The sequence below is a fragment of the Vombatus ursinus genome, unplaced genomic scaffold (assembly GCF_900497805.2).
Source record: "Vombatus ursinus unplaced genomic scaffold, bare-nosed wombat genome assembly UNPS02011431.1, whole genome shotgun sequence".
Lineage (NCBI taxonomy): Eukaryota > Metazoa > Chordata > Mammalia > Diprotodontia > Vombatidae > Vombatus > Vombatus ursinus.
Genome location: NW_020951209.1, coordinates 2,063,977 through 2,090,330, shown reverse-complemented (window position 1 = coordinate 2,090,330; position 26,354 = coordinate 2,063,977). Strand labels below are relative to the sequence as shown.

The window sequence follows — 26,354 nt, the reverse complement described above, 5'->3', positions numbered from 1 at the left end:
TTAACCTATTGATGGGAGCATCACTTCGCTTTGTGGTGGAGAGGTTTCGAAATGAATTGGGTTGTTTAGGTGAAGACTTCATCTAATTTCTAATGAAAAAATATGGGCAATCCAGATAATAACTCACCCATGCCTCATCCCTCATCCTCACTGGGAGAAAAGCACTCTTTGCAGTTACTTTCTGTGAACTCACTCAGGTGTAGGACCAATGAGTTACCCCTCCATCTTGTGCTCTTTAGGAAATGTGTCTTTCTCTTACAAACAGGGCAGGTCACTGAAAGAGGAATGCAAGGAAATGATTGATTTTTATGTCACTATTAGTGTAGAAGACTGTACTATAAAACAATATTCAGCTGATTAAAGCATTCCAACAAAGAGTAAAGTTCCTTTACTCCCTCCCAGGTATATGCGACCAATGTTCAATAATTACCAGAGTTTGTGCTGAGTTGACTCAAGTAGTGAGGTTTTTGTGTTTACACAGACCATTACTTAACTCCTGGATAATCTTTTTTCTTCATATGGAACCTTTTATTTCTCTTGGGGTTCACTTTTCTCCATTTTGCTTCTTGTGAGCCCCTCCCCAGAAAATGAGAGGAAAAGAGGTTAAAAAATTAATTGTTTTTTTTTTAAACTAGTTATTAACAGCTCTGGTAAGTAGTTTAGTGAGAAAGGGTCGAAGCCTGATTTGAGGACTGTTTCAAGAATTTAGTTAGTCATGTCTTTCCATCTTTCCATACTGCCCCACCCCCATCTCTTCCTATCTTCCCACCTCAGATAATTAAAAGTTGGCTAGATAACGTGTGTTGCCTGATGCCCTCTTGTTGCTGTGCTTTTTTCTTTTTTGTGCTTTTCTTATTAGTAACAAGAAGTGAGATTTTGTAAACACATGCTATTTGTGTGACTCCTATTACTCACTTGAAGCAATGTCAGTCTTTTTTCCACTGTGGTCTATGTGTCTGAGTCAGAGGGAGCCCTACAAGAGGTTTCTTTGAAAAGATGGTTCCCTCCCAGTCACTCTTGACTTACTGCCAACATTGCAGGGCGTAGTTACGAACAAATCTTTTTTTTTTCCTCCTTCTTCTTTAAAGCCAGACTGATTCATAGAAACTCCTTTAAAACTCAGTAAAAAGACACCGCCCCATCACACATCCCAACACACCAGCAGAGGAAACATAACCTCAGCAGTCAGGTCCTTCCTCTCACTGCTGTTGCATACTCAAGAAGAGAGAACCGAGGACAAAAGCCAGCTCTTGTCACTCAAGGTGCTTGCTGCAGTCATTCCCTTTCTCAAGGTAAGAAACATTTTTGGAGACTCAGAAAAAGTTTCTTTTCTTCCCTTTCCGTCTGTTCCCCTTCTTTGGACCTAACCCAACCTTGCTTTTTACGTCTCTGCATTTCTGCATTTGTCTCAACTTTGCAATCTTGGGGTAGCTTACTGGGTGATGAGGAAAAATGAAACTTTTTTTCTATGTGGCTGAGAAATCTGCAAACCCTCACACATATCGACCCTACTACTTGTTCCTACTAGTAGGAAGGAGAAAAGCCGGAGAATCAGGGGACAGTTTGTTTATTATAGTCACTGAGCCTGCATTCAAAGGTGTGAGGAGCTGGGACTTTGGGACAATCTGGGCACTTCTCCATAGAGGAAATGCTGCATACCTTTGAGATGACATATTTAAACTCAGTTTTCAACTGCTCCATTCTGATTTCAAAAATGCTTCAGTACCAGGATTTTTTTTGTTTTTTTGCATATTTGGTTTTGGTTGACTCTTCAAAAAATGTTTTGTAAAAAATTAAATTAAATTAAAAATTTTAAATTCTATTTTTTTAATGGAGAGGTGATTTTGTTCATTTATAAAGTTATTTTCTTTTATTTAATATTATTTCTGCTATTCAAAAACCTCTGGTTTGAAAAGAGAAATAAGTTAAAAACTAAAATGCAGTTCAGGAAAATAAGTGTTTCAAATAAAATTCAGGAATGGTATAGTTGATCAAATCAGACTCCTGTCTGATCTGAGTTACAAAGAGCTCTTTATTGGTAGGGTGGAGGGTGGCCACACTTCATTTGTTGCTGAGAAATTAGTTCATGGATTTATGTTTCCACCTGAGAAGTAGCTGCATTTCAGAAGTGAACAAGGAAATTTTAAATCAGAAAACATAATGAATTTGTATAAAAAAAGATGACAGTAATTTTTCTGGATAGAAAGTAGCAGGCTGCTTTTGAATGGTTATTCTATTACTATTTTAGAAAGCAGAGTGACATGAACATGAACACTATAGCAAGTAGAGATAGTACTTTTGAGAAAGAGAGAGTCTTTTTTTATCTCTTTAGCTTTTCTATTCTCTGATTAGAGTGCCTTTGGCCAGGTGTGGCCCATTTCAACATCTCTACTATAATTAATTTTTTTCCCCCTGCATAAACAAAACAAGGGAGAAAAGACAAGATACAACCTGTTTAGAGAGGTTAGGTTTTTCCCTTAAGCAATTCAACGTATTTGGAGATTTTCAATCCGACAGTTTCTAACCAAAGCTTGCTTTAAAAAGGCCTGGGAGGTAGAAAAAGAAGGGTGAGGCAACCTGTTGTAAATACAGGCTATCCCGTAAGTCTAAGTTGCAGTTTTGAGCTAAGTTTAAGGTCAGGTTAAACTTTAAGTTAAGCTTAAAACTGCAACTAAGACCTTTGGGACACTGTGTAGAGAAGCTGCTATTTTTGCTAAGAACTCTCACTATCTTGATGCCTTTGCCAGTACATAAAAGGAAACTATTATTTTAATCACTCATTTTCTAATAATGGTTTTGTCCCTTCATAGTACTAATCCTTTCTGAATTTTTTTTTTGAAGTCTATCTGCTAAGAACTTTGAGAACAAATAAGTGGTAGGAGAGTTGTTCTGTGGCTACTAGTGGGTTTCCCCCTCTCCCAAATTTTCAATTAAAATATGAATTGTTTTTCTAGTGGTTTCTGCCCTCCATCCTTAGAAGGTGGTCAAGCTCCAGACTAACTTCTGAAAAATGGGCTGAGGAGTGGACATCTAATTAGAAGGACTCCTAAGAATTAAGATGGGTTTTAGAGCAATGAGGGCCTAAGCTAAATTCTGTTGGTGGGACGTGAGGGATGTTGTGAAGTTAGAATGAACAAGTTTCGGTAACTGATTGGACAGGGGAGGTAAGGGAGAGTAAAGAGTCAGGGATACCTCTAAGGTTTTGAGTCTAAATGATTGGGTGGATGGTGATGCCCTCCATAGAAATGGGCTTATTCCTTAATTCTTCAGGGCGTAGCCCAGACTGACATGGCTCCAGAGGGAACATTCAGGCTTAAGTGGCTAACCTAGTCCATTGATCCGAATGGGTCGAGAGCAGTACTAGCTGCATCTTGGTAGGGAGGACCTTTGTGGAAACCATGTCGGTTCTTTAATCATAGTGGGGATTCCAACCTACTCTTGGTTAAGTTTAGTATGGTTCTGGGGTGGGGTTCAGTCAGTATTAAGCCTAATGATTCTATTTAGGGCTGGACTAAAGTCCCAAGGGGAGAAAAAGACCTTCTCAGACTGGAGACAATACAGAATTGGTATACTCATTATATCCTTCCCTTCTCTGTCTGTCTCTGTCTCTTTCCATCAGTTTAGACCAAAGACAAGATTAAAAAAATGCTAGCAGGTATTTGTTGGTCCCTGTAACTGTTCACCTAGTCAAGTACATATAAACTATTTGAATCAAAACTATTTCACACACTAAACATAAACAACAGAACTCATTCTCTGATTCACCACACATTGACTCACTGTCATATAACTGACTCAACCAAAGGTCTAGATATAAGTACACACTTACAGACATATACTCAAAGATACTTGTTGACACACCTAACTAATGGTCCCCCAGAGGTCACATTCAAGGTATTGTGGTATAATAGACAGTTAGCTTTGGAGTCAGGAAAACCAGACTTCAAGTCTCACTTTTGACATATAGTGAATGCGTCACCTTGGACAAGTCACTAATTCTCTCTCTCAGTGTTTCAAAGAGAAGTTGCAGACCTTTGGTAGAAGGACATTTCCTCATCAAGTAGTCCTCTATCACCATGAAATCATAGACCCAGTCCCTATCCCTTGGAAAAACTCATATTTATATTGTACTTTAAAGTTTGTTTATAGTATATTTTCTTCACAACTCTGTCAGGTAAATAACGCAAGTATTATTCTGATTTTGCAGCTGAGGAAATTAAAGATCAGAGAATTTGACTTTCCCAAGCTCCTACCTAAACCTAGTAAATGTCAGATTTGGGCCTTGAACTCAAGTCTTCTGACTGTAAGCCTAATATTCTTTTTACCAAACAGTTCTGGAAACCTATCTAACCCCTTGGGCTGTCCCATGACTTAGTCCATGGTTTGTCTAGTTATACCTACTAGGGTTTAAGAGCAGGGGTGAGGAGCCTGCAGCCTTGAGGCCACGTGTGGCCTTCTAAATGCTTGAGGGTGGCCTTTTGGAATACAAAATCCAAAATCCAATGGATAAGAGGCTCTCATCAAAAAGTCTGCTAACCACGTTGCTCCTATCTTATTTCCACACTGCTAACAGGCAATCCCCCTATTAGTAGCATTCTTATTCTCTTTCCCTGGGGAAAACTGAATGATCCTTGATCTACAAGTAGAACATAGTTTTCATCTTTCAGACATCAAACTTTCCAGTCTTCCAGTCTTTTCCTCACTCCCCACCAGGGAGGAAGAGTATCCCAAGTCTCTGGACCATACCTATGATGCAAATAGGAGAAAATGAATAAAATCCAAATGGGGTGTTTCCTCCAAAACTGTAATTAGCTCTTCACAGTGTCATAGAGCAGAAAAAACAGTGTAGTTACAGTTCCCAATTCTGGTCCTGTGTTGCTGTGTGATTTTGGGTAAATTATTTAACCTGTCTGGGAATTAGGATGTTGATATATGAAATAAGAGGATTGAGCTTAATGTCTAAATATTCTTTTAGCTCTAACAATCTACCAATTTTTACTTTTATCATTTTGGTAGGAGACAGGACACCAGGAGACACACCAGGAGACATCACCCTCACCCTAGTAGATTGAATAGAAATAGGCAATGGCTACTTCCTGGCTCACGTCAACAGCTGGATTAGCTCTTACACTTGAGTGGGAAAAGAGTAGAAAGAAGCAAAAAGTTGCATTTGAAAGGGCGTTCTACAGAGTATACACCCTTCCCCACAGGGCCCCCAGAAACAGCAACATCCATTCAGAAATTCCTCATGCATCCGGTCTGGTTGGCTTTTCTTAAAAGGTCCTCAATTGCTACATTAATTGAATGCAGATTGTGTGCCCCCAAAGGAGGTGGGAAGGGGGCGTTGAAAAAGGAATGGATAAGACACCTGGTAGACACTGTGAGTAGTTAGGCATCTGCTAGGAACCAAAACAGGGAAGAGAACTGAACAGGTCCTGGGAAAGAAACTCCACCCGTTTCTCAAGAACAGACCCTGCAGCATGAGGGTGTGGTTGTAAAGGGCAGTGTGTGTGTGTGTGTGTGTGTGTGTGTGTGTGTGTGTGTGTGTGTAAGATTTCATGGGTTTATGAAAGACAGAGAGAGACAGAGACTGAGAGACAGAGACAGATAGATGGACAGAGACACAGAGAGACAGAGAGAGACAAAAAGAGACAGATAGATGGAGAGACAGAGACTTAGGGGGAGAGAAAAGAGAGAGAGAGGAGAGACAAGGGGGAGAGAAGAGAGATAGAAACAAATTTTTGGAGAGACACAGAGACAGAGATAGAAAGATAGAGACAACAGAGACAGTAATAGAGAGAAGCAGAGAGAGAGACAGAGAAGAGGGAGAAAGGGAAGAAGAGAGAAACTGGAGAAGATGACAGATATATATATTGAAAGAGATAGCCTAGAAGGGGAGGTAGATAATAAATAACACATCTACAGTACATGGACACTATAAGATGGGTGTATAAATATTGTTATCCCTATTCAATACTGAGAGAACAAAGATCCTTAGAGATTAAATCACCAGTTTATGGTCACCCAGCGAGACAGTGACAGAGCCAGGATTCAAACCAGGTCACTTGACTCCAAGTCTCAACATTCTTTACCCTTGCTGTTTTCCAAATAAGATCCAGAGAGTCAGAAACACAGGAGGAGAGAGAAAGAAGTGCCTGGGGAGAAGTGGGAAAGATGCTTTTACTATAAAGTGTTACCTGGTGGTAAAAATGCAAGTTTTCATGGATGTTCAAGCTTTTTTTCTTTTTTTTTCTTTTTTTCCTCCCTTCCCAGTTTGGAATTCGTGTATCAACAAGACAGTAGTTGTCCTCGATATTGCCTATACTTTAAAAGGGTAAACGCAGGGTTGAGAACAATGTGAAACTTTTTCTTTCATCTTACAGTGTCCAAGTATGTATGTGTGTTTGTGGGGATGGGGGGAGCAAAGCATCGTGCTATGTTACTTCAGCTCCAAGGAGATATTCCTTGCCTTCTCATGATTTACTAACTAGAGATGGATTCACTTGGGGCTTTACTCCTGGCCACTAAATCCTAAAGGGTGCCAAAAAGCACTTGTGCATCTTCAGCAGAAAGAAACAAATGACAGGTAGGGTGTGTAGCCATGACAGGGAGGAACATGCTTCTTGCTCCCCAACCTGAGCCCTGGGGACCTTTGGGACCCTGCCTCCACACCTCTTGGTCCTTCATCTCTGTGTCTCTAGGTCATTCACCACGGCCTTCTGTCTCTGTGTCATGACTACCCATCACCTCCAGGTCCTAGACTGCTAACTTCCTACAGCCTGGCCACTCTCCTGGGTCTTAATCACTCATTTGCCAGTTACATTTTCTCAGTGAATTTCAGGATCAAGGGAAATGACTTCTGACATGCGTCCCTCAACTGCTGTACCTGCTGCTTCCTCCCGCAATCACATCCCAGGGAAGGGGGGTTGAGGATCACTGAACAAACTATGAGGTACAGGCTAATATCTCTAGATTAGCTATCTCCTGGCATGATTGCCTTCATCAAATGCCTAGGGTTAATTGATGGTATTGGCTACTCGCCCAAACCATCTTGAAATACAAACAAAAATGTCTAATATGTGCTAAAGTCAGTGGCTTGTGCAAAAACCACTCATGGCAGAATGAAGGTGAAGGCAGGTTTGGGCTATGTTGGAATCCTGAGGTCTTCCCACTCCCCGTGTAAGCTCCACCCCACAGCAGCCTTGACATGTCCTATAATCTCGGTCTCCCTCATGGAATGTTGTTCTGGGGTCAGATGTCTCTTCCTAAAGTTATTCTTCCTCAATAAATTTTCTTAAAAAAGTTGATTTGAGGAAGGCTTTCCTTCTTGCCCTGAGTGTCTTTTTAGAGTATTTAGACTGAGGACTAGAGTCATGTATTTTTACAGGGTTTTTGAAATTTCTAGACTCATAGAGCAAGTTCATAGTGTAGGAGGGACTTTAGAGACCATCTATTCTAACTCTCCACTGGAGAAAGAAATGATAAACCAATTCAGTATCCTTGCCAAGAAAAACCTATGGACAATGTGGTCAATGGGGTCATGAAGAGTTGGACATGACTAAGCAACAAATTCTAACCCTTCATTTTACAGAGGAGAAACCTGAGTTGCCAGTCACATAGCTAGTTAGTGACATTCTCAAGATTCAAAGCCAGTTCCCCTGACTTCAAATCCAGGCACATTCTGTTATATCAATCTGTAACTCTGCTCTCGCTATTCTTGGACATATTCACAAGGGTTATTCTGAAAGTAGGTTCATGGGGCAGCTAGGTGGTGCAGTGGATAGAGCACAGTCCTGGATTCAGGAGGACCTGAGTTCAAATCTGGCCTCAGACACATAACACTTACCAGCTGTGTGACCCTAGGCAAGTCACTTAACCCCATTGCCTAGCTAACAAGAAAAAAAAAAAGAAAAAAAGAAAGTAGGCTCATGATCCCAGGGTTCTGAGTCAAGTCCATGTTCTTCTGTGAAGCCAAGTTCTTCAGTATGGATTTGGGGAAATGTGAGGCTGGAATTTGAATATTAAGCTTCAGAGGAGCCTGCCTCTGGGGTTTGGAGGAGTAGTCCTTCTAACAAGAAAGAACCTTGAACATATACCAGAATGTTTCTTTGTTCTGGTGTCAGGAGGTTTTGGTTAGTTTTAAGAGATTTTGATGACCCATGCATGGGACCAGAAGGCAGTAACTGTAATAGGGTGGCATTAATAATAATTTGTAACATTTATATGTACTTTATTGTTACAAAACACCTTTGTGTACCATCCTCACAACAAGTCTATGCAGTATGTAGTGCATGCTTACCCATTTAACAGATGGAGAAATGTGACTTGTTCAAGGTCACACAGGATGTTAGTGGTAGTTAATGGTCCTTTTACTATGCCACACTGTCTCAAATATTGAAGAAGATAGGCAAGAAAAAAAAGCATAACATGATAGAAAGAGCTTTGGACTGAAAGTCTAGAAGTCTGGCTTCTAGGCAGCTATTAATTTGCAGCATGATCATGGGCAAGTTATTTATGTATTGTCTTCCCATTCATTAGCCTATAAACTCCTTGAGGGCAGGAACTATCTTTCTTTTTGCTAGTAGTTATATCCCTAGCACTTAGCACAGAGGTTGTCATTTGGTAGGTACTTAATAAATGCTTATGACTTACACCTTTCTGGGCTTTAATATCCTAATTTTCAAAATGGGAGGACTGGGCTAAGATGACCTATAAAATGTCTTCCAGCTCCCAAAACCTGAGCAATAACATCTCTTTGCTTTAAATGCCTGGGGTTGGTGAAGGGAGGAGAGATTATAAAAGGAGGGGCAGAATTCCAGGACAACCTGAAGAAAATTATGGCATATAGCAGCCATCTTTTATCAACCTCGCCAGAGTGAGCTAAGGTTTCTTGGGATCTCAGCTTAGCCACACCTTGATTTTTCTTCCCCCTTCCTTTGCTCTTGGCAGATACCTCCTGTAAGATCTCTTGGCTGCCTGGATACTTCTGCTGCAGGAAGCAGTACGGAGCTTCTGCTTACCTCTTCCCACAGGAGAAATGTGGGATATGTCCTTTTGTTTCTCTAGGGTTGATGATCTTGCTTTAGAATTCTGTGTGTCCACCTAAGTTCTGGCTCATACTATTCCAGAGTTTCCACAATCTAACAATGAAATGGATGGGAAAGGGAAAGAGATCCAAATGGAGGGTGGTGGGTGGAAAAACAAGGAAGACCTAAGATTTCCTAAAATGTGCTTACTCTCTCCGGGAACATTTTCAAAAATAATATGCTTACTACTATTGTTCCTCTTTGTTGTAGCTAGCATGCTATCCAGCATTATGGGTGTGGGCCTTCAGTTTTCATTCACTGGTAACAAAATCATGAAATATTAGAATGTAAAGAAGAAACCTGAGAAAGCATCTAGCCCAGGCAGTCCTAACCAGGGTTCATGCACTTGTTTTGAATTCTGTATTTTATTTATTGAATTCTGAAAGCTGTATTTCAATGTAATTGATTTCATTTGTGATCTTATGCATTGTATTTTATGTACTTAAAATCATTCTGAGTAAAGGTCCATATGCTTCAACAGACTGCCAAAGAGGTCTGTAACCCCCAAATTTAAGAATCTCTCACTCTAATCCAATAGCTTCATTTTACAAAAGATAAAACTAAGACATAGAGAGGTGAAATGATTGACTTACAGAGCTCGAAAACTACTGACCTCTCTGGTTTCTTTTAAGCCCCAACTGTTCAGTTGTTTTCAGCTGTGTCTGACTTTTTGTAACCCCACTTGGGGTTTTCTTGGTGAAGGTTTGCTGTTTCCTTCTCTAGCTCATTTTACAGATGGGGAAACTGAGGTAAACAAAGTCAAGTGACTTGCCTAGGGTCACACAGCTAGGCAGTGTCTGAGATTGGATTTGAACTTAAAAAGAGGAGTCTTCCTGACTCTAGGCTTGGCACTCTATCCAAGGCGCCATCTAGCCATCCAGTTTGATACATAGTAGGCACTTAATAAATGTTTATTGGTTGATTGATTCAGCTCAACTCTCTGGTCATTAGCATAGCTAGACCTGTGGCCCAACGTGATATATGGTGGAAAATGGCTTTGATTTAGAGTCAGAAGACTTGCCTTCCATCTTCAGTTCTGTGATTTACTAACCATGTGATCTGGGGTGGGTCACTTCACATCTCTAGGTTTTAGCTTCCTCAGCTGTAAAAAGGAGGGCTTGGACTGAATGATCTCTTCCAGTGCAAAACCTCATGACTTCCAGTCCTGTGTTTCTTCCCCCATGCATCTTTTCTATGTTTTCAATCCAGTCTCATGATAGTTGATGTTGATGCCAGATAAAAGCCACTCTTCCCACAACAATTCTAACATGTAGCCTCTTTTTTGGGGAAGCATTCCCAGACCAATGAAAGAACCAGTTGTTTTCCCAGAAGCCCACAGGCTACTCTTATTTTGACTGCCTCAAATGCAGATTTTTTTTTTTTTTTACAGTTCTGTTGTTTAAAAAGTTCAATCCCAATTGGACAGCAATATCCATACCTTCCACCTCAAACGCCAGGCTTTTAGAAGCAGATGGACATGATGCTCTCTCCCATGGAGAAATAAATGGAGTTTTTTCTTTCTGTTTGGAAACAAGATTTGGAAGGGAAACATACTTGATATGAAGCAATAGCAGTTACACTGAAACTTCACTTGAGGACTCATCTAATACATACCCCTTTCCTTACCCAGTTACCTACTCCCATTATTGAATTTATTTTTCCACATCTAGAACAGTGAACTATATAATATATTTCCACTCTAGTGATTGAACATTTCTTTTGTTGCCTGTGTGTTCAATTACCATCTGATTATCTGCATGAAAAAATTCTTTGATGGAAAAGATTGATTTAAGAAAGAGAGGGCATCGTGTTTTTTTTTTTCTTGTCAAACAATAGTTTTCTTAGAAGGTTAAGGGAGTCCTAGAGTTAGATGGTTTCACTCACTAACTGGTTAGACTGAAAGGGACTTCTGAGATCTATATCCAAGCCCCTCATCTGAGAGATGTTATAGTCTCAGGGATATGAAGTGACTTGTACAAAGTCAACTGGTTGTTAAGTAGTAGAGCAAAGACACAAACCCAGGTCTTCTGCTTAAAAATCCAATGTGCTTTCCACTACATATATGGAAGATAGCATAGAAAAAACTGGTAGCAAATTTGGGTACTGGTGACACAACCAGATGACATGAAGAAGTTCCTCCATCGTTCATTTCTTCTTGTACTTTGGAGAAAGTATCAGGTCTTTCATCAGAGCAGAGGAGGGTTTGAGTGATCTGTGGAGACAGTAATGTCTTTGCAGCGAGATGATAGAAGGAAGAACAGTACTAATTAGTCCTGAGATTATATGGGTTTATAGTACCATTTAGTTGAGAATATGGAAGATGCTTGTGAGGGATCTGATAGAATAGTCTTTGTCTAATTTTGTTAGCCTCTTAATGGGTTAGTTATTTTAGTTTATTCTAAATCCATAAGGTATGGTGGTGATCGGGAGAGCTCCTGAGCAATTTGAGTCCATCCCCATTGACTCTCAGGTGTCAATCATGTTAGAACAGCATCAGTTATGGGACAGTGCAATGCTCAATGTCCTTTCCACATGGAGGCAGGGTACATGGCTATTGCCGTGGGAGGTAATAGTAATTATTATGGCTAACATTTATATGGTGCTTACTATGTGTCAGGCACTGTGCTAAGCGCTTTATAATTTTTATCTCATCTGATCCTTACAACAATCCTGAAAGGCAAGTACTATTATTATCCTCATTTTGCAGTTGAGGAAACTGAGGCAAACAGAGGTTAAGTGAATTGTCCAGGGTCACATAGCTAGAACCTTTCTGAGATTAGATTTAAACTCAGTTTTTTTGTTTTTGTTTTTGTTTTTACTTTGGGCTCAGTGCTTTATCCATTGTGCCACCTAGCTGCCCCCTACAAAGGTCTATGCCTTTTAATCTCATCAAGCAGATTGAAGGATTTACCAAATTGTTGAGGGGCTTTTCAGATTTCCACCCTCTTATAAAACATTTGGGACACAAATTATATTCAACATAAAATACTGTCTTTTCTCTTTTATTACACTACTAACCATTGAACATATATGGTAGATACTGTGATAACACAAAGTATTTTTTCTCACAATAATCTTGTGAGGTAGATATTACACATATAATCCCCATTTTACAGATGAGAAAACTGGAAATGATCGGAACTTAAATGATTTGCCTATGTTCGCACAGCTAATAAATGTTTGAGGAAACATTAGAACTAAGGTTGTGATTTGCTGGAGTCAATTTCTACTAGCTCTTGAGAGCCAGTTGTTAAATTTTCATTGTGAGCATCCATACCTCATAAATTGGCACAGACTACAAATCACGACTTGCTTTGTTGTTTTGTTGGTTGTCTAGACTTAAGAAAGAGATGGAAGAAAAGTTAATTATGCAGATTAAACTTAAAAGTGTGCCTTGCATAATTTTTTTGAGAGCCAGTTGTTATACATTCACCAGCACACTCCTGAACCCAGGTCTCTTGCCTTTTAAGTCATTATCCTACCCTACTGTGATACAAAGGAGAGCTAACACTAATTCATTGGGTAACCTTGGGCAAGATGCCTCCCCTTTTGAGGCTTGAGTTTTCTTATTTTGACTTGGAGTTTGATTATATGATTTCCGAGGTGAAGCCCTAATATTCTGTTATTTTGCATATAGGGAAATCCACAATCCCTGACCTCAGTGAATTCATAAAATACAAAGAGAGTTTGCTTGGAGTTTTGATCAACCTCTTGACCCTTTCCCAGTTACCTAGTTGTTCTTTCTTCATTATGGAACTAAATTGTGCTTATGGCAGGGTGAGAATGCAAAGGATTCAAATCAGGACACATGAAAGTGTTTACAACCCCTATGAAAGGTCCTGTGTGTACAAAGATAAAACAAAACAGCCCCTGCCCTCAAGTAGATTATATTCCACTAGGGTAATACTACAAGTACCTAGATAAGTAAACACAGATAAGTAAATACAGAGTTTTAGCAACTGGAGGAAGTGAGGGAAGGGTGGGGGGGGGAGGGGGAGAGGCGAGTCTCCCAGAAAAGATGATACTTGAGCAGAGCCTTGAAAGAAGAAAAAGGTTCTGAAAGAGCAAGATGATGACAGAGTGCATTCCATGCATGGAGGGTAGCTTGTGTGAATGCTACAGCAGGAATTGGAATGTTGGGTCTGGGAAATGACCATCAGTCTAATATGGATGAAACATAGGTTACCTGAAGGAGAGTAATGTGGAATAGGTAGGAATCAGTTTGTGGAGGGCCCCTGAATACTTAGTCAATAGACAATAGGGATCCACTAAAAGTTTTTGAGCAGGGGAGTGACATGGGCAGACCTGTGCCCAAGCAGATTATTTTGGCAGCTGGACAGAGAATGGATTAGAGATAGAAGAAACTGGTAGAAGAAAGATCCACCAAGTGGCTTTTAGAGTAGTCCTATTGGGAGAATAGGTAACCGTCCATTTCTTTCACCCTGTTTTCTTTAGAGAGCAGATTCTTGAGAGAATGCTTCTAAGGTTAGTCTACCATGGTTCCTAATTAAATAGGCAAATTCTTGAAGTAGTAGGCCCTGGGGGGAAAGGGTGGAACTCCAGTGGGTGTTAGTTCTAGGAATTAATGTCCTGGTAAATGCCACTGGATTGGGGATAGAGCTGAGGCAGATCTTGGTGGCTTCATAATCTCCATTCTTATCCTTCCTTTCCCCCAGGAAAGTCTGTATTTTCTGGGTCACTGGGGAAATGGTCAAATGTTTTATGGTATAATCAGACTCAGGATGCTTGTCTGAAAGATGTACTGTAAAAAAGTACTGTGGAGCAATCTTGTGCCATCTTGTACAGGGAAAATTCCAGTTTCTCCACCCTTGCCTTTCATCTTAGAGATTCTCACCCACTTTCACATGAATCATGGAAATTATAGCTAAGTAGGAATATCCCTGTGATGTCACATAGTCATTTCATCTTCTCCTTTCTCCTCCCCTCTGACAATTTCTGACCATTTTCTCCCTCAGGGCTTGGTCCACTCGAGCCACATGGTTTTTTACAATTTCTTTGACTTTGGAAGCCACTTTTCTCATTGCTCCATTCTATCCCAGGACTCCTAATTATTCTCTTAAACCACATACAAATAATTCTTCTACCTGCTTTCCTGCTATTCCCACCATTTTTCAATAAATTCAATTCAATTCAATAAGCATTTTAAAGTCCTATTAGGTCTCCAGGCACTATCCTGGATTCTAGAGATGCAAAGACATAACCAAAAAAAATAAATAAATAAATAAAAGGAAGAAAGAAAGAATCTCTGATTTAGAGTAATTTACATTTCACACTATTTTGGAAAATGATCCTCAGATCTTCAATTTAGAAATCATATACAAGCTTTTCAAATTTAATCTGATTCATTCTTCTTCTATTAAAGATATTCCAGGACTTCTATGTCCAAAGAGATGTTTATCAGAAAAGAGGAAAGGGAGACCAGTCCTTACTCTATGGAACATTGATGAATTTACCCCATATCAGAATAGTTAAGCCATTCAGCTCAGATAATAGTTTTTAACTAACTTGTGAACTGAGCACATCAAGGCAAAGAGGCAGTCTGACAATGTTTCAATGCTTTTTTTGAGGGAAGTCTTTCTGAGTAAAAGGCAGTGCAATGTAATGAAAAAAAAAAAGAAAAAAGGACTGGATTTGTGTTGAAAGGACTTGTGTCCAGATCTCGACTTGGTTATTCCTGTGCTACTGTGAGCAAATCACTTCACTTTATTTGGCCTTAGTTTCTTCAAATATAAAATATATATTTCTTTAAATATAAAATGAAGATGTTAGACTGGATAAACTCTAGAGTTCCTTCCAACTCTAAACTCTGGTCCATGAAGTTTATAGGTAGGTGGAGGTAAAGGGTGTTTCTTCTGTCCATACCCATACTCTCACATAGAGACAGAAATGAAAGTAACAGCTGCTGATACCTGGAATGATCATTAAGTGTTCTAGCCCAATAAATATCCTAGATTAAGAATAAGTCCATTAGAATAGAGTAGTAAATTGTTTCCTTATTGAAATACATAATGATAACATATATATGTATATGTATTTGTCTTTCTATCTTTCTCTATCTATGTATCTCTATTTCTCATCTTTCTCCTAGAGTCACAGTACAAATAGAAGGGGTCTTGGAATTCATCTAGTCTGAACCCCCTATTTGGTAGATGAAGAAATAGGATTAGCAAGGTTAAATGATTTACCTTAGGCCTTATGCTTAGCACTAGAGCCAGGAGAATCAAACCACACTGTATCACTGTTCCCCTCCACTTACAGGGTTTTCAGTTATCATGCTTTGGCAAGAGTTGATGCATTTCAATAGCAACTGAAGAGATCCTTGAAATTTCTACTGTAAAGACAAAAATTGGTGGTGGTGGTGGTAGGGGGAAGCAAACTCTTATGTGACAAGTCATAATGTAAGGCAAATTGATAGTTATAACCATGTTTCCCACCAATAGCTACAATAATCATATTCTGATATGCAAAAATAAAAAAGTTACTATCTTCAAAATGTCTTGAGGATTAACAGTAATTGCCAGCACTGGAAACAAGTCACTCCCCAAAGCTGATGAACAAATATTAGGCCTTAGTTCCTGAGCATGGAGTGTGACACCATCTATTTCTACTCATTTCAGCTAGTAACTCTGAACTGCTGTCTTCTCTTTTAGCTAGAGGTCATCTAAGCTCAGGTTTCTATTCCTCTTTCTGGCAAACCACAGCACACATACTGTGGTTCCTGCTGTATGTGTGTGTGTGTGTGTGTGTGTGTGCGTGCACGCGCACATGTGTATGTTTTAGTAGACTGACTAACTAAGCAATGGGTCAGGGCAGAGACTCAAAGGTTTGGGAGAAGATCAGTAAAAATAATAACCACCTCAATATATACTCTAATAAAAATAACAACAAAACAAAACAAAACAAACAAAAAAACACTGGTCCACTTTAATTTCACACACAATTAGATGAAGGAGAAAAGATGGCAAAAAAAAAATTGTAGGTAACCCAGGTCACTTCTCTAGCCAGGTTACCCCCACCCACTTCTGGCTGTATGTATCAGCCAAAAAAACCCTCTTCTGTTAAAATAAGAGAGGTCATTCTCCATGACTTTCTTCTCTTTGCAAAGAAGAAAAGATGGGGTAGCATCACAGAAATCTAAGATGAAAGGAAGTTGATTCTTTTTTTCATTACCCCACCCACTCCCCCAGCCAGAATGAATAATGAGCAGGTGCGATTGTGATTTAAATAAAAAAATGATATAGGAAACTGAGAATGAGCATGACCTAAAGATGCTATAGATTAGGATGGTCAGTGGGAAGGGAGATGCTTTGGAAAGTTTAGTTCACCAAAACAGAAAGTGAGAGTGATAAGGGGAAAAGTAAATCAGATATGACTTTAACGTGTAGACAAAGCAATTAAAGGAGAAAGAAAGGGATACTGTACTCTGAATAGCTTGTCTACAAGAAGAAATTTATACTTGGTTGTACTTGGAATATTCTATTCACATTTGAATAGAATAAGCCTTTAGAAAGACTTTTCAATATTTAGAGGGAAAGTATTTGTTTGTAAATGAAGGAAGAGGGGAAAAAAATCCTTAAGGGGATTTAGGAGGATTAAGTAGAAGAACTAATTAAAAATCAATCATCCCTTGGATTGGATCTTTTGTGTAATCAACCATATTTTTGTATAACTTTGTAAATTTGGCCAGAGAATGAAGGGCAGGACCTCAGATTGGGCTGAAGTCAGGATTTTCTTTCCCATTTTAGAGACTATGTTGCTTATTACCTCCCTTCTGTCCCTAACATGAAGGGGAACACTGGGCAGAATGCCAATTTCCAAGAGGACCAAAGTGCTTTACTACACACTGTTTCCTTTATGCTCACACAAGTTTTGGGAACTAGGACATGCCCAGTTATTGTTATTCTCATTTTACTCATGGAGGAAACTGGTGGCTGAGTGACTGGTTTGAGGGCTAAATGAGAAGTCAGTGACTGTATCAGCTACCTTATTTCAAGTGGAAATTTAAATATAATTGTTTAAAGAACTTTACATCATAGAAGAAAACCTTAGAGTAATGAAATGGAGCTGAGTAAGGAAAAATTAAACTGAAAATAAGGAAAGATTTGCTAATGACAGGCCTGGGAGGCACCAACTCTTTCTCCCTTGGAGGAAGCAGTGTAAACTAGCTTGTATCATTCGTAATCCAATTGGACAAAGTCCTAGGAAATAATTTTACATTGTGGAGAATGCTACCACTCTGGTCTGGTAATGGGGAGAGATGGTGAAAATGTAGAATCTAGTCACTGCTTGCTATCCCTGGACAGTAATAGCATAGGTACCCTTAATCGAAGGTTTGGAGAATAAAGCAGTGTAACTTAAAAAGGTTAGAATTCTATAGCCCTCTAATCAAATAAAACCTTGTACTGAGTGAAAATGTCTAAGGCACACTCAGAGCTTCAATCAAATGAGGGAAAGCAGGAAAAAAGGGGGACAAGTGCATAAGAGATTCCTACCTTTTTGATGGCATTCGCACATGCACCCTGTACAGGCTATGAAACCATATCTCACTCCCTCTATATACAAGCATGCATGGTACTTTAACTCCTTTGAGTAGGGCAAAACATCTCATTGGCAGCAAACAATTCCCAGAACAGATTCCCTTACCTACTTCTGTTTTAAGTCACAACAGAATTTACTTATTGCCTTCTTTTTTGACTTGTTGTCACTACCACCTATACTCCCATTGACAAATGAAGACTTTCATCTATCTATGCAAGTTCACTGGGCCAGCTTTCCTTTCTTCATTCTTCTATGACTTCTCCATCTTCTTGCCCTCTGTACTGACTTTTTTTTTTCTGGACTGGAGTTTGTGCTTTTCAAAAGCCATTCACAATTTCAAGATTTGTATGCTACTCTCACTTATGTCTGTAAATACTAGCAAAAATCTTCAGTCCAAGTCCCAGTAAGCCAGGATTTGGTGCCCAGACATAGTCCTCTGTACCCAAACCAGCAACTGTCATTGAACTGAGCCATTCAAAGCCTGAAAGCATGAGCAAAGTGATGCTAGAAGAAAATAGGTGATAAATGTATGAGCTGCCATTGTGGAGTTATAATTATTAAAAACTGGAATAGTAGAAAAATAGAGGACATACCTCTTGACTTTTGTATTTTACTGAGGAATAATATTGGTAGGTCACCTAAAGCACTTAGCACAGTGCCTGGCACATGGTAAGTGCTATATGTTTATATAACAATTATTAAAGCTATATTATTATTAATTATTATTATTGCCTGGCCCTGGAGCCATGCTACTGAAGAAGTAAATGTCTGCTTCATTTATATCCAACTAACATATGGAACATTGGAAAGAAAGCTCAGTCCTCATCTTGAATTCTTCCTACCTATGTGACCTGGGACAAACCACTTAAATTCCCTAAGTTCTCATCTGCACAACCTTAAAGTGTTGGACTGGATGTCCTTCGAGGAGGCTCCTTACGGGTCTGACATTATGACACCAAAAGGAACGATACTGGATCTCCATGGAAAATGGAACTTATTGCATATGAGCCTAGAGATATACAAAATGCTTTTGAAAATTAAAAAAAAATGTTTTTTCCATCTCCTCAGATGTAAACAAAGCATAAATATTCTCTATCAACATAAAATTTTCTGCCCCTTTTCTCCCTCCCCCTTTCAAAACTTGACACATAGTAAATGCTTAATAAATTAAATATATATAACAAATACTTATGAAAAAGTTATTTATATGTGTAAATATGTACATATGTAAATGTATACATATATAGGCACATACACAATACATATATACATACTCATATACATTGATGTATGTATGTATGGATACATATATTTCCAGAACTGTAATTTCATTGGTGTAAGGAGCTTGTAGTGTAGAATTCTTTTTATTGATGCAGATTGTCAACTGGTCTAGAATTATTAGTCTAAAGGCTTGAGGTATTTAGGTTTCCAGGTTTCCAAGGGTTAATGGACTTTACGACAGTTATACTGTTAGTATGTGTCAATGTCAGTCAAATCTTCCTGACTCTGAGGCTGGCTCTTCTCTATCCTTTACATTATGCTCCTTCTCTGGGTTAGAGATAGACTAAATAATTAGGTTACTGGAAATATAAAATAATGGTGTTCTCAGGGATTTATAAAAAATAATAAATGCATACATACACACACAAATACATAATGCTTTAAGGTTTGCAAAGTGTTATATCTATATTATCTTGGTTGATCCTCAAAACAACCATGTTGGGTAAATGTCTTGTCATCCTCAGATAATAAGTTAATGCCTTCTTATGTCAGATGAGGAAACTGAGGTTAAGAAAGATTAAGCAACTTATCTAGGGTCGTATAATTCCTAAGATAGGATTTGAACTCAGTTCTTCTCGACTTCAAACTTAGTGTTCAATCACTTATGCCGCCTACAAAGAAGGAATGCCTACCTTTTCTGCTTTGGGATTCCATGTGTATAATATTTGTTGAAAACATTTTCTTATATCTTACAATGACTTTTTTTTGTACTCTCATTTTAGAGCTCTCTTCACTGACATCTACTCAGACAAGATGTTGGTATTACTGGCCGGGATCTTTGTGGTCCACATTGCCACAGTTGTCATGTTGTTTGTCTCGACCATTGCCAATGTGAGTAATGCTCTCCTACTATGCTTTTATTCTATAGCACTTTGTGGGCTCATTGGAAAATCATAATCTAAAGACCAGAAACCTAAAATGGGGAAAGATGTCTTTCATTAAGGATTACTGAGCCAAGTTGGAACAGAGCAGAAGTTTAGTTCATTTCACAACCTCTAAAATCCTTTTGTACTATTCAAGTGCTATGAGTTTTCCAGGTGAAATTTCTAGAAGTTGCTACATTGGTATTTATACCCTAAAGCCTGAGTTACATGGACCCAAATATTCTTCTTAAAGACAATACAGTTTAAAAAATACATAAATTATCATGCGGAAAAAGAGCAATAATAAACAATTTTTTTCCTGACTTATAAATACCTTCATCAATTATTCAAAATTTGTAGTATGTATTTAGGCTGAAAAAAGGAGAAAGAAAATCATGCAATCACACATCCCAAGGCCCAAACTGTTCACACAACATTAGTAATCAAACAACTTTAAAACATTTGCCTATCTTAGCTTTTTTGATATATTGATTAGCTTTGCGGAATTTATTGTCTTCCTCTTTTTAAATTATGTACTAGAAAGAATGGTTTTCTGGGAGAATTTGAGGGAGAGATATAGCGGGGAAGAGTATGTGATGCAGAAAAAACCCCAAACCCCCGAACTCCAACATATCAAAAATATACACATTTTTATCGGACATCATGGGAACTACTTTCAGATTCCCCAGAGCTTTTGAGAATGTGTAAACATACTTTCTTATGAATTTATCACGTGCTATAAAAGAAGATAAACTCTTAAGGAAGCATTAAACAAATGAAAAGTGGGAAATTAAATCAGTGTGTGACCGGTACAACTTCTGAATTCAACAGGGGACAGATTTTACTTAATGCTTGCTGATTTTCCAAAACAAAGAATTTCTGCCTTTAGGAAATGTTTTTGAGAATTTCATGATTTCGTAAAAGTATGTGTTTTCACTTTGTTAATTTGAATGCACCTAAATGGAACACCTGTACAAATATTTCTCCCATTAATTAATTTGGAGACAGTTGTAAAATTCATGCAAGGTACCTTATGAAATGGATAGTCTACTACTTTTCTACCCAACAAATACTTTACACTTCTATCTATGCTACTTGATGGGGAAAAGGAGAAAAGATCATAAAACAATAGATTTAGAGCTGGAAGTCTACATAGAACATCCTGAGAAAGGCAAGCAATGGAACACTCTTCCTCTCCCACTGTCCCCTCCACTTTTACAAATTAAAAAAAAAACTGAGGCCCACAGAGGTGAAATGATTTGCTAAAAGTCCTATACATGCTTTTTACACTATACCAGGAATATTCTTCTGCTTCTGGTTGGAACTCAGATTAATGTTGATGAAGAAAAAAACAACTAAAGAAGCATTGTCTTGGATTGAATAACTATTCTTCAAAGCCAACCCTAGTGGGATTTAATAGTAGGTAGCTTCCTCCATGTTGTGACCTGAGGAACACTCAAAGCTGCCCCCATCAAAAGTTGCTGTAGTATATGAAAACATTTCATGGAAGAAGTGGGATTTCACAGCAATTGAACTGGATCTTGAAGGATGTGTAGGATTTTGATAGGCAGAGAAGAGAGGGTGGGGCAAACTGAAGAGAAGGTATGTGAAGTTTAACATGAGCATGCTGTATTCAGGTGACAGTGTATAGAGCAGTTTCGGTGTACTGAAGGGCTCTTATTACTAAGCAAGACTGGAAGAGATAACACTTAAAAATATAGATTGAGGTCCGATAATGAAGGAGTTTGAATATGATGCTATGATGTTTGGTTCTGCAAATTATAGGTTAACAAACTTGACTTTGTTTCTTGACAAAAATCAAGTGCACTATTAAAGGGATAGTTTATGCACATTTAGAAAGGAAAGCAAAAATATGATCATCTCTAAAAGCCACAGTGGCTTCAACAAGAACAGTTCATGTCAGATTAACCTTGTTTCCTTTTTTGACAGGGCAACTAGATTTATAGATGAGGGAAATACTGTGTAGACTTAGCCTACCCAGACAGACAATGCCTTTCATGCAGTCTTTCTGTAAAAGTAGAGATGTGGTCTATGTGAGGGTATATAAATACATAAATTCGAAGAGGCTTAACTCATAAGACCCCTAAATTAGCCATTAATCAATAGATGTCAACTTGGAGGATGCTCTCCAATGGAAATATTCCGTGAATCTTTCTTTGGTCCTGTGTGACATAGGAAGCATTGCATGCTTGTCAACTTTTCAGGCAGGACAGGTATGTGATGCTGTATGAGAGTCAATATCCAAAAAAACTTTTGGAAGCTGTAAACATGAACTGAATTGAATATAGTAAAGGGTAAAGTTTGATACTTGAGCTCAAAAATTAATTTCATTTAAGAACACGATGGTGGATGTATGAGTAGACAAGGTTTAGGTAAAAAAAAGACTAGGAATTTTAGTAGATTACACTTTTAGGATTCAGCATGAATGTAATTACGCATGACAGTCAAACAAAAATGGTAATGCTATTTTCGCCTACAGTAAGAGAGGTATAGGGTCCAGAATGAGAAAAATGAGTAGTATATTGTGTTTAGTTCTGGGTATAACAGTCTAGAAAGGACATTGGAGAAAAAAATGAATAAAAGGATAACAACCTGATACACACAGCATTTGAAAGGCTGTCATGTTAAAGAGAAGTTAGACTTGTCCTGCTTGGCCCCAGAGGTCAGGATTTAAAGCAACTAGTATAATTACAAAGACTCAGATTGAAGTTTGAGTAAAAGAAAAGCTTCCTAAAAATCAGAGTTGTTCAAATGGGCTGCCCTCACTGAAGTACTTAAACTGGATGTTGACATATTGTCATGGCCTCTGGAGTACCTTTCAGTTTTGAGATTCTGTGATTTGATTTTGTGGACAGTACACTCAAACTAGTCTACTCACTTTCACCTGAATGCAGTCCACTCATTTTAAGATTTCATGCCACTAAAACTTTTTGAGCAGGACAGTGATGATGAAACTAGTGTTTGAGAAGATTAAACTGGAAGTTGCATGTCAACATATTTGCCAATGTAAAAGAATATGAAAATATTTGTCTTAATATTTCCTGGAAAAAATATCTCCGGGACAGTATTCAACTTTATTGTTGAGTTAGAAAGATTGGGAAAGTGAGTTGTCTCTGCATCTTGGAATACCCTGACCTCTGGTGGCCATCTTAAATGTTCGACTTGTTTATTGTGCATCATGGTTGTGGTTGCTGTTATGGTTGCTATGATTGTCATTATCATCATCATCATCATTATCGTTACTGTTAAAACTTTGGACATAAGAGCCAAATGACTCAAATGTTACATATACGATATCTCTGGAGACTGCAGCTACATGATCTGGCTCAGACTTCTGTTATACTATAAATGTAAATAGATTTTATTGAGAAAATAAGAAAGGTTTATTGCTAACTGTGAGTGTACAAAGTAAAGAGTGCTGGATTTGAAGTCATTTGACGACTCTAGGTCCAGTTTTGTCAACTGTAAAATGAAGGGGTTGGAATAAATGATGTTTGAGTTCTCTTCTAGTGCTGTGCCTACAACTCTACGATCCTATGAAATACAAATGGTTGGGGAAGTAAATGAGACTGGCTTCTAATTTCTCTTGTCCTCTACAGGATCAAAACTTATACTCCTATGTTTTCTAAGGTGAAAAATAACCATCATAATAAATGAACTCAAGCTGTATGTACTTCGTGCTTTTTGTCCTAAATTGATTTGTCTTGTAATTTTATTTGTAAAGGGGACCTTTAAAGAAAAAAAAAAGATTTATGGAGAGCAATTTTGTTATGTATCATGTACGCATATACGTATCTCTTAAAAAACTCATGTGGTACATAATAGAAGTTCATAGTTCCTTAATATAGGCCTCAATTTTATTCTTTGCATATTGAAATGTTGTCTTTGTTGACAATTTTTAAATTCATAAGAAAAGATTTTTTTGGGGGGGGGCAATCAGGGTTAGGTGACTTGCCAAGGATCACACAGTTAGTAAGTGTCAGATTTGAACTCAGGTCCTCCTGACTCCAGGGCCAGGGCTCTATCCACTGTTCCACCCAGCAGCCCCAAGAAAATAATTTTTTAAAAGAGACATCTTTTTTTTTTCCAGCAGAAAGATAGTAGAGAATCAGGTAAGTAATAGGCAAAAACTTCCAGGGCTCTAAGCTTTAGCTCTAGCTTTGTCATTCATTTCATGTGTAATGGGAGCATATTGTTTAATCTTGAAGTGCCTCAGTTACCACCTTGAAGTCATAACTTTTTAAAAAAAATTTGATTAAAGAACTAGCAACTCTTCCCTGAGATTCATGGTTCTATTCAAATTAGCATATGCCTAGTTTTCTGTAATCCAGTTCAAAAGTTCAATCTTTTTCTGAAATCCTCCTCTGCTGCTTTATTTTAGCACAGAAGAGGTCCTGGGTTCTGGAAAGCTGTGCCAGTGGACTGTAACCTCTGGCGGGTTCTACCAAGCTGGAAACCCTCTGAGTACAAGTCAGAGATTAGTTGTTGCCCAAAGCCAGGCCACTTACATTCAGAGAGACTCCTCATTAGATTGGCCACAAGGTGGTAGATTTAGAAGCACAGAAACCTGCAAAAATCATCTACTAAGCTATAGCTGGGTTGAAATCTGTGTTGGTGGAAGGAGTACCCACACACCAACAAAATTAGTGAAATATGGAAACATTTATTAAGTGCTTCCTGCATGCAAGACATTGTGCTAGATACTGGAAATACAATAATGTAAATGAAAAAAAGTCCCTGCCATCAAGGACATTATATTCTGCTATTAATACAGCATCTAAACAGATAACAAGATAATTAAAGGAAGGAGGGACTACTAGCAATTAGGTGAATAGGGGAAAGTTTCCTATATGAGTTGGCATCTAAACTGAGCCTTAAAGGAAGGTAAAGTTTCTATGAGGCAGGGATGAGTAGGAAATACATTCCAGAAATGGTAGACAGCCTATGCAAAGATTTACTGAATAGATATGTGAGGCATCTGCATAGAGATTATAATTGAATCCATGAAGGCTGATGACTCATGAGGGAGGATATAGGAAAAAGAAGAGAAGAATGTCCAGCATGGAGTCTTGGGTAGGCGGGAGAATCTATGGTTAGCAAATGATACTGAGAAGTAGTAGTCAAATAGGAAAGAGGGGACCTGAGAAATAGTCAAGAGAAGAGAGAGTGTACAAGAAAATAGGGTGGTCAACAGTGTCAAAAGCTGTAAAGTGATATAGAAGGATGTGATCTGAGAAAAAGGCAATCAGACTTAGCAAGTGAGAAATGAATCATTGGTAATCCTGGCACCAGAAGTTTCAGTTGAGTGGTCCAGACAGAATCCATATTGCAAGGGATTGAGGAAAGGGGGCAAAGAGCATAGAGAGTTGAAAGGCAGGAGAAGTATGGAACAATGGTTTGAGGGAATGACAGGGACAAGTGAAATTTTTTTTTTAAGGATTGGTGGATATGGGCATATTTGTAGGGAGCAGAAAAGGAGCTAGTAGATAGGGAGAGAGTAAAGGTGAAATGAAGAGAGGAGATTACCAAGGAGACAATCTCCCAAAGAAGGCAAGAAGAATTAAAGGGTACAAGTACAGAGTTTGGCTTTGGCAAAAGCAACTACATCTTTATCAAAGACTGATACAAAGGAGGCAAGAGGAAGGTAGGGTAGAGGAATTTTGAATTGTAAAATAGAATTCACAGAAGGATGGCCTTTCCATTCTCAATAAAGCAGGGGGATGAGGTCCTCTGCAACAACATGAAGGCTGGAATTGACAGCCATGTGGCAACTGATTAGAGGTTGGAGGTGAAGAGTGAAGGGGAAGGATCAAAGATGGCATTGAGTTTTGATTGCTATGATTTCAATTGAGCATTCACCTCCCCAAAACAAATCATTATGATTCCATAACTAATTTCATTCATTGTCCCTTCTGCTTGTTTCAGGAATATACAACATCAATCTTTATGATCTTTCTTTGCAATTTACTCCTTGGCTTTATAAGAGGCAAGTCCCCTAAATATGCAAACTTGGGGACACTCAAGTCATTCATTGAATTCCATTAGCATTGTTTGAACTCCTATTGCATGCAAGTTATTGTCATAGGTGCTGAGAACACAAAAACCAACCAATCAACTACCCCAACAAAAAACTAGGTCTCTATCTTCAAGATGCATATTTTCTACTTGGAGGATGCAATATTAACACAGATAGGTAAATTCAATTTAATTTGAGAAAAGAAAAGTCACCAAAGACTGAGCTCAGTGATAGGAAAGGCTTTTTATAGGAGGTGATACCCAAGATGATGAGGCTTGAATGAAGCTAAGGATTCCAAAGGCCAGAGCTAAGGAGGGAATGAATTTCAGGTTTATCCTGGTTGTTGTTGTTTATGCTTCATACTCTAAGAGGACTATGACATCAGGGAGTGATGACATGACATGCAAGTGAATTGGATTTCAGTGAAGGAGGGCTGTGCAAAGTCACCAGCCTCACTTTTTCTTTTGGAGCCATCTATGTCCAGTGGCAGAACACACATCAGGATGACTAGAGATGTCCCTGGATGCA

At 38.5% G+C, this 26,354-nt stretch overlaps 1 protein-coding gene across 1 annotated transcript in view; it reads left to right on the top strand.

The window, feature by feature from the left end:
- The first annotated feature begins 1,126 nt into the window (after positions 1–1,126).
- EMP1 (epithelial membrane protein 1) overlaps positions 1,127–26,354 on the top strand; it is a 26,902-nt gene continuing 1,674 nt past the window's right edge. The window contains exons 1-2 of the mRNA XM_027856426.1: positions 1,127–1,292; positions 19,649–19,757. Of these exons, the coding sequence (XP_027712227.1) occupies positions 19,680–19,757 (78 nt within the window). The 5' untranslated portion in view covers positions 1,127–1,292; positions 19,649–19,679. The remainder of the gene's footprint in view (positions 1,293–19,648; positions 19,758–26,354) is intronic.